At 70.8% G+C, this 8,182-nt stretch overlaps 1 protein-coding gene across 1 annotated transcript; it reads right to left on the bottom strand.

The window, feature by feature from the left end:
• Window positions 1-729: 729 nt before the first annotated feature.
• Window positions 730-3,776, bottom strand: FTL (ferritin light chain). The gene is made up of 4 exons (XM_039510183.1): window positions 3,510-3,776; window positions 1,803-1,949; window positions 1,551-1,676; window positions 730-1,027 (listed from the first exon to the last, which is right to left on the bottom strand). The coding sequence occupies exons 1-4, from the start codon at window positions 3,609-3,611 to the stop codon at window positions 872-874; spliced, it is 531 nt and encodes a 176-aa protein (XP_039366117.1). The 5' UTR covers window positions 3,612-3,776; the 3' UTR covers window positions 730-871.
• Between the last annotated feature and the right edge of the window lie 4,406 nt (window positions 3,777-8,182).

The following is an 8,182-nucleotide window of genomic DNA, read 5'->3' as shown; positions in this document are numbered from 1 at the left end:
GGGCTGCATATAGGGAGACCCCTTGCCCAGCACCAGGATGCAGCTGGCTCTGGGGTAGGGCACGGGGGCTGGGTATACAGGGACCCCCTTGCCTGACACCGGGATGCGGCTGACTCTGGGGTGGAGGCATGGGGGCTGGGTATAGGGAGACCCCTTGCCCAGTGCCGGGATGCAGCTGGCTCTGGGGTGGGGCACGGGCCCATGTTTATATGGGGATCCCTCACCCAGTGCTGGGAGGTGGCCCCTCTGTGTTGGGGCACAGAGGCTGGTTATATGGGGATCCCACACCTGGTGGGGGGGATGCAGCCCTGCTGGGGTGGGATTCAGGCTGGGGGCCAGACTATGGGGGGCACCCCTGGTGCAACAGGGTGCTCGGTCCCTCCCCGCCAAGCCCCTGAGTGCCCCCCTTCCAGTGAGGGTGGGGGGAGCAGGGGCAGGGAGAGCAGCTGCCCCACCCAGCTGTTAATGCCCTCGGACACCCCCTTACCCAGCTGGGGAGGGCCAGGCTGGGGGGCACTGATGATGGGAGGGGGGGGATGTACCCCCCCCTTCACAGGGATTACAGTGATGGGGGGGGGATGGGGAGCCAGGACTCCTGGGTTCTGTCATGGGCTTTGTGAGGGGTTGGAGAGTGTGTGTGTGGGGCGCTGGAAGCCAGGACTCCTGGGTTCTGTCATAAGAGGGGTGGAAGCCAGGGCCTGGGTCCCCATCAGACACCTCACACAGCCGGAGTGCCAATGCCAAGCCTTTATTCAATGCCAGTTACAGACGGTGGAGGGGGCAGGTCACCCCGTGATCGGCAGGCGGGGGGGGGCTCCGGCCCAGCTGGGCAGCAGGATTTAAGGGGCCGGCGCCGGGGGCAGCGCGGGGCTCAGCTGCTGTCGTGCAGGGTGAGCCGGTCGAAGAGATACTCGCCCAGCCCCGCCTCGGGCGCCCCCACGCGCCGCAGGTTGGTCACATGGTCGCCCAGTTTCTTGAGGAGCTTCACCTCCTCGTCCAGGTAGTGGGTCTCCAGGAAATCACACATCTGGGGGGGGGGCAGAGGAGAGTTAGAGATGGGGATCCCCTTGGGCCTCCCCCCCCGGACTCCTGGGTTCTTTCCCCAGCTCTGGGAGGGGAGTGGGTTCTAGTGGTTACAACAGGGGGAGCTGGCAGCCAGGACTCCTGGGTTCTCTCCCACCTCGGGGAGGGGGTTCTAGTGGTTAGAGGTGGGGGTGCTAGGAGGCAGGACTCCTGGGTTCTCTCCCTGGCTCTGGGAGGGGAGTGGGGTCTAGTGGTTGGAGCAGGGTGGGTGGCAGCCAGGACTCCTGGGTTCTCTCCCTGGCTCTGGGAGGGGAGTGGGGGCTAGTGGTTGGAGCAGGGTGGGTGGGAGCCAGGACTCCTGGGTTCTCTCCCACCTCTGGGAGGGGAGTGGGGGCTAGTGGTTACAGCAGGGGGAGCTGGCAGCCAGGACTCCTGGGTTCTCTCCCCTGCTCTGGGAGGGGAGTGGGTTCTAGTGGTTAGAGCCGAGGGGCCCGGACTCCTGGGTTCTCCCGAGGTGGGTCACTTACATGGGGGTCCGCGTGGCTCGTGGCCACCTTGTGCAGGTCCAGCAGCGCCTGGTTGACGGTTTTCTCCAGCTTCAGGGCGAAGTCCATGGCGGCCGCCCCGTTCCCCCACTCGTCCTGCTCCGGTTTCTGGAGGGGGGGGAGAAGGGAGGGGGGTTAGGCCTGTGCCTGGGGGGCAGATGGGGTCCCCCTCAACCCTTCCCATAGACCCCAGCTCCCCCCCACCTGCCCCCCTCCCTCCTGCCCCCCGCTCACCTGGATGGGCTGCAGGAGGATGCGGCCCCCCCGGCGGTTCTGGAAGCTCAGCAGCCGCTCGGCCTGTTCCCGCTTCTCGCCCGACAGGTGCCGGAAGAACTCGGAGAAATGGGCCAGCGCCACATCGTCCCGGTCGAAGAAATAGCCCTGGGGGGAGACATCAGTGAGCCCCGAGTGTGGGGCTGCCCCCAGGTCTGGGGATCAGGGAGTCACCCCCCGAGAGAGCCCCCAATCCAGGGACCCCCCCAGCCAGAGATCTGCCCCCAGGGGGCAGCCCCACCCCAGGTGGTTAATGATTCACGTGGCTGGGGAAAGGCAGGGACCATGGAGGCTGGACTCTGCCCTAGGAGCACCTGGTAAACAACAGAGGGTGGGGCTGGGGTGGGAGGAGAGAAAACAGGGACCCAGGCAGCCAGAGCTGGCACCCAGGGGTGGGGAGCGGGGGGGCCCTGGGGCTTGGGGTCAGTGCCGGGGGGGGGGAGAAAGACCCTGCACTGGGGATACACAGGTGGGAAGGGCGAGGAGGTGGGTGCTGGGAGCCAGGACTCCTGGGTTCTCTCCCCAGCGCTGGGAGGGGAGTGGGGTGCAGAGGTCGGAGCTCGGGTGGGGCTGGGAGCCAGGACTCCTGGGTTCTCTCCCTGGCTTTGGTAGGGGAGTGCGAGCTAGTGGTTAGAGCAAGGTGGGGGTCGCTGGGCTCCAGGACTCCTGGGTTCTCTCCCCGGCGCTGGGAGGGGAGCGGGGTGCAGGGGTCGGAGCAGGGAGCCAGGACTCCTGGGTTCTCTCCCCGGCACTGGGAGGGGAGCGGGGTGCAGGGGTCGGAGCAGGGAGCCAGGACTCCTGGGTTCTCTCCCCAGCGCTGGGAGGGGAGCGGGGTGCAGGGGTCGGAGCAGGGAGCCAGGACTCCTGGGTTCTCTCCCCGGTGCTGGGAGGGGAGTGGGGTGCAGGGGTCGGAGCAGGGAGCCAGGACTCCTGGGTTCTCTCCCCAGTGCTGGGAGGGGAGTGGGGTGCAGAGGTCGGAGCTCGGGTGGGGCTGGGAGCCAGGACTCCTGGGTTCTCTCCCTGGCTTTGGTAGGGGAGTGCGAGCTAGTGGTTAGAGCAAGGTGGGGGTCGCTGGGCTCCAGGACTCCTGGGTTCTCTCCCCGGCGCTGGGAGGGGAGCGGGGTGCAGGGGTCGGAGCAGGGAGCCAGGTCTCCTGGGTTCTCTCCCCGGCCGTGGTAGGGTTGGGGGGTGCAGGGGTGGGTGCTGGGAGCCAGGACTCCTGGGTTCTCTCCCCGGCACTGGGAGGGGAGCGGGGTGCAGGGGTCGGAGCTCGGGTGGGGCTGGGAGCCAGGACTCCTGGGTTCTCTCCCCGGCGCTGGGAGGAGAGTGGGGTGCAGGGGTCGGAGCAGGGAGCCAGGACTCCTGGGTTCTCTCCCCGGCGCTGGGAGGGGAGCGGGGTGCCGGGGGCGGCGCCGGGAGCCAGGACGCCTGGGGTCTCTCCCCGGCGCTGGGAGGGGAGCGGGGTGCAGGGGTCGGAGCAGGGAGCCAGGACTCCTGGGTTCTCTCCCCGGCGCTGGGAGGGGAGCGGGGTGCAGGGGTCGGAGCAGGGAGCCAGGACTCCTGGGTTCTCTCCCCGGCGCTGGGAGGGGAGCGGGCTGCAGGGGTCGGAGCAGGGAGCCAGGACTCCTGGGTTCTCTCCCCGGCGCTGGGAGGGGAGCAGGGGCTCACCACGGACTGGTAGCTGTAGCTGGCTCGCAGCAGCTGGTTCACCAGGCGGTTGGTGCCGGCTTCGCTCTCGGAGTCGTAGTTCTGGCGGATCTGGGAGCTCATGGTGCCCGGTGGTCTCGGGGTGCAGAGGCTCGGGGGGTGCAGGCCGGTCTCGGGGTGCAGAGGCTCGGGGGTGCCCGGTGATCGCGGGGTGCAGCGGTTCAGGGGGTGCAGAGGCTCCGTTCAAGCACTGTTGAAGCAAGAGCCTGTGGGGTCTGGGGGGCTGCGCGGCCCCTTTATATCCGCCCCACCGCGGCTCTTCCCAGCCCTGGCCGCCCCCCGCCGCTGTGCCCGCCCCACACAGGGGGAGGGGCTGGGAGCCCGGACGCCTGGGTTCGCTCCCGGCTCTGGGAGGCTGATTGGAGAGAGAGACGCGCCCCGCCCCCCCAGCTGCCCCCCCCCGGACCCTGACTCGGCACAAACCTTCCCCGGGGTCCCACCCTGGGAGTGACGTCAGCATGACTCAGCAACCCCCCCTTGGGCTGTTCCCTTCATTAGCCACCGCCCCCCCCCGGGGCTTAGCGCGTGTGACGCAGCAAATATCCCCCAGCACAAAGGGAGAGAACCCAGGAGTCCTGCCCCCCCCGCTCTAACCAGCATCCCCCACTCCCCTCATAAACTGGGGAGAGAACCCAGGAGTCCTGCCTCCCCCGCTCTAACCAGCATCCCCCACTCCCCTGACAAACTGGGGAGAGACCCCAGGAGTCCTGCCCCCCCCCGCTCTAACCAGCATCCCCACTCCCTCATAAACTGGGAGAGAACCCAGGAGTCCTGGCTCCCAGCCCCCCTGCTCTAACCACTAGACCCCACTCCCCTCCCAGAGCCATGGAGAGAACCCAGGAGTCCTGGCTCCCAGCCCCCCTGCTCTAACCACTATCCCCCACTCCCCTCCCAGAGCCACGGAGAGAACCCAGGAGTCCTGGCTCCCAGCTACCCCCCTCCCCCATTCCCCGAGGTCAGGGTCTCTGGGTTCCTGTTTTTGGGGCTCAGCAGCGGATCCGGTCCGAGCCGGTTCCCTGGGGCCAGTCACGGGCTGGGGGGGGTGAGGGGGGGTTGGTTTATGAGCTAGGGCTGGGCACAGGCTGGGGGTCAGCGGGTTCGGGGTGGGGAGCCTCGTGAAGGGGCCGGCTGGGGCTGGTTGGGCCGGGGGGGGGGGGGCACTGGGAGCGGCTGGGCCCATGGGGAGACATGGGGGGGGGAGGCGTCCGTGGGGCAGGCGGTTTCTGCTGAGCTCAGCTCTCACGGGGTCGGGGCGCGTGACGGGCGGGGCCGGGAAATGGGGAAATGGGAGCGATTGGAAGGTCAAGTGGGTTGGAGCAGGGTGGGGGTTGGGAGCCCGGACGCCTGGGTTCTCTCGCTGGGAGGGGAGTGGGGCTCTAGTGGTTAGAACTGGGCGGGGAGGGGGGAGGTCAGGGAACCCGGACGCCTGGGTTCTCTTGCTGGGAGGGGAGTGGGGCTCTAAGTCTTAGAACGAGGTGAGGGGGGTGCTGGGAGCCCGGACGCCTGGGTTCTCTGGCTGGGAGGGGAGTGGGGCTCTAGGTCTTAGAACGAGGTGAGGGGGGTGCTGGGAACCCGGACGCCTGGGTTCTCTGGCTGGTTGCTGGAGGCATCCCCTTTACCCGCAGACCGAGCGCTTCTCCCTCCGGGGGTAGGAAGTTCCCAAGGAGCCGGGTGGGGACCTGCCGTTCCCGAACACCCCCCCCTCACCGCTGGCCTTCGAGCCCAGGGCCCCCACTGCCCCCACCCGGCTTTTCCCCCAGCCCCTCCCCTGTCTGTTCACGCCCCCCCCCCCGACAGGCCCCAGCTGCAGCCGCCTCCTGCCCGGCATCACCACTACGCGGGGGGCTCGGGGGGGGGGGGGGTTTCCAGAGTCTCTGTGTCTGGGGTGCAGCCCCCCCCCACCGTCTCAGCGTGTCCCCTGCCCCCCGGAGCTGGGCGCTGGAGGGAACCTGGGGCGATGCCGAGCCCAGGACAGGGGAGACCATCCGGCCTGGCCCCGCGCCGGCGCCGACCCGAACCTGACGGGCTGCGGCTGGTGCAGCCCCCCCATATCTCAGCCCCCCAGCCGGCTGGGGCTGGTGAGAACCGGTTGTGTGGGGGGGGGGCGGCAGCGGCCCTGGACCCAGAGACCCGCTCCCCTCCCCACCTGAGCGCCCACCCCAAGGTGGGGGTCTGGGGGGAGCCCATGGGGGGCAGTGCAGGGGGTGGGGCACCCAGCCCCAGGGGGGGATCGATGGGGTTGGAGGGGCGGGGGGGTTTGGGGGGCCCTGGGGGGAGCTCACCATGGCCAGGGGGTCACCAGGGGGTTGGTGGAGGCTGCACAGGCCTGGGGCTTGTTCTGGAGAACCTGGAGACCCATGGCCGGGTGGGGTCTCCCGGGCTCGCTCGCCGGGGGCTCCGGGTCAGCCTGGTACCGAGGGGACGATCCGCGACCGGGAGCCGGTTCCCCGGCCCTGCCGGTGCCCCTCACTCCCGACCCGCAGCCCCTGCCAGCCCAGCCCTGCCCCCCCCGGCCCTGCCGGTGCCCCTCACTCCCGACCCGCAGCCCGCTGCTAGCCCAGCCCTGCCGGTGCCCCTCACTCCCGACCCGCAGCCCCTGCTAGCCCAGCCCTGCCGGTGCCCCTCACTCCCGAACCGCAGCCCCTGCTAGCCCAGCCCTGGGCTCCCCCCAGCCCTGCCGGTGCCCCTCACTCCCGACCCGCAACCCCTGCTAGCCCAGCCCTGCCCCCCACCAGCCCTGCCGGTGCCCCTCACTCCTGACCCGCAGCCCCTGCTAGCCCAGCCCTGGCCCCCCCCAGCTCTGCTGGTGCCCCTCACTCCTGACCCGCAGCCCCTGCCCCCGCCCTGCCAGTGCCCCTCACTCCCGACCCGCAGCCCCCTGCTAGCCCAGCCCTGCCGGTGCCCCTCACTCCTGACCCGCAGCCCCTGCTAGCCCAGCCCTGGCCCCCCCCAGCTCTGCTGGTGCCCCTCACTCCCGACCCGCAGCCCCCTGCCCCCCCCACCCCGGCCGGTGCCCCTCACTCCCGACCCGCAGCCCCCTTCGACCCCAGCCCTGGGGTTCCCCCACAGCTCTGCAGGGGCCCTTCCCCTGACCCACAGATCTTGCTGTATCTTGTCCCAGAGCCAGGGTAGAACCCAGGAGTCCTGACGGGGGTCGGGGGTGGGGTTACCAGGCATCCGCTTTTCCGTCAAACGGGGACCCTGGCGGCTCCGGTCGGCACCAGCAACCAGTGGGCGGCGCCGCGGGGCTAAGGTGGCTCCTGAAAGCGGCCGGCGCATCCCTGTGCCAAGGGGCCGGAGGGGGGATGTGCCGGCTGCTTGCAGGAGCTGCCTGAGGTAAGCACCTCCCGGCCAGAGCCTGCGCCCCGAACCCCTCCCAGACCCTGCACCCCGAACCCCTCCCACCCCCGCACCCCTGCCCTGCCCTGCACCCCACCCCTCCCACCCCGCACCCCTGCCCAGCCCTGCACCCTGAACCCCTCCCACCCCGCACACCTGCCCAGCCCTGCACCCTGAACCCCTCCCACCCCGCACTCCTGCCCAGCCCTGCACCCCAGACCCCTCCTGCACCCCAGAACCCCTCCCACCCCGCACCCTGCCCAGCCCTGCACCCGAACCCCTCCTGCACCCCGAACCCGTCCCACCCCGCACCCCTGCCCAGCCATGCACCCCAGACCCCTCCTGCACCCAGACCCCTCCCACCCCGCACCCCCAGCCCTGCACCCCAAACCCCGTCCTGCACCGGAACCCCTCCCACCCCGCACCCCTGCCCAGCCCTGCACCCCAAACCCCTCCTGCACCTGAACCCCTCCCACCCCGCCCCTGCCCAGCCCTGCACCCCAGACCCCTCCTGCACCCCAGACCCCTCCACCCCGCACCCCTGCCCAGCCCTGCACCCCACACTCCCTCCTGCACCCCGAACCCCTCCCACCCCGCACCCCTGCCCAGCCATGCACCCCAGAACCCCTCCTGCACCCCGAACCCCTCCCACCCCGCACCCCTGCCCAGCCCTGCACCCCCGAACCCCGTCCTGCACCCGGAACCCCTCCCACCCCGCACCCCTGCCCAGCCCTGCACCCCAAACCCCTCCTGCACCCTGAACCCCTCCCACCCCGCCCCTGCCCAGCCCTGCACCCCGAACCCCTCCTGCACCCCGAACCCTCCCACCCCGCACCCCTGCCCAGCCCTGCACCCCGAACCCCGTCCTGCACCTGAACCCCTCCCACCCCGCCCCTGCCCAGCCCTGCACCCTGAACCCCTCCTGCACCCTGAACCCACCCCGCACCCCTGCCCAGCCCCGCCCCAGACCCCTCCTGCACCTGAACCCCTCCCACCCCTGCACTCCTGCCCAGCCCCGCCCCGAACCCCTCCCACCCCGCACCCCTGCCCAGCCCCGCACCCGAACCCCTCCCACCCCCGCACCCCTGCCCAGCCCTGCACCCCGAACCCTTCCTGAACCCCTCCTGCACCCCAACCCCTGCCCCAGTCCTGGGACCCCTCCCACCCCAGAACTCCTTCCTGACCCCGCACCCCTGCCCCAGCCCTGCACCCGAACTCCTTCCCGACCCCGCACCCCTGCCCCAGCCCTGCACCCCGAACTCCTTCCCGACCCCGCACCCCTGCCCCAGCCCTGC

This window comes from Mauremys reevesii, linkage group 22 (assembly GCF_016161935.1).
Source record: "Mauremys reevesii isolate NIE-2019 linkage group 22, ASM1616193v1, whole genome shotgun sequence".
Taxonomy (NCBI): Eukaryota; Metazoa; Chordata; order Testudines; family Geoemydidae; genus Mauremys; species Mauremys reevesii.
This window is presented reverse-complemented; position numbering and strand designations above follow the sequence as displayed.

Excerpts from the sequence above, each read along its gene's own strand:
- FTL (XM_039510183.1), bottom strand. The coding sequence starts at position 3,611 with ATGAGCTCCCAGATCCGCCAGAACTACGACTCCGAGAGCGAAGCCGGC. Across the intron at positions 1,677-1,802 it reads TCCTCCTGCAGCCCATCCAG|AAACCGGAGCAGGACGAGTG; the intron begins GTGAGCGGGGGG and ends CCCCCCCTCCAG. Across the intron at positions 1,028-1,550 it reads CGAGCCACGCGGACCCCCAT|ATGTGTGATTTCCTGGAGAC; the intron begins GTAAGTGACCCA and ends CCCCCCCCCCAG.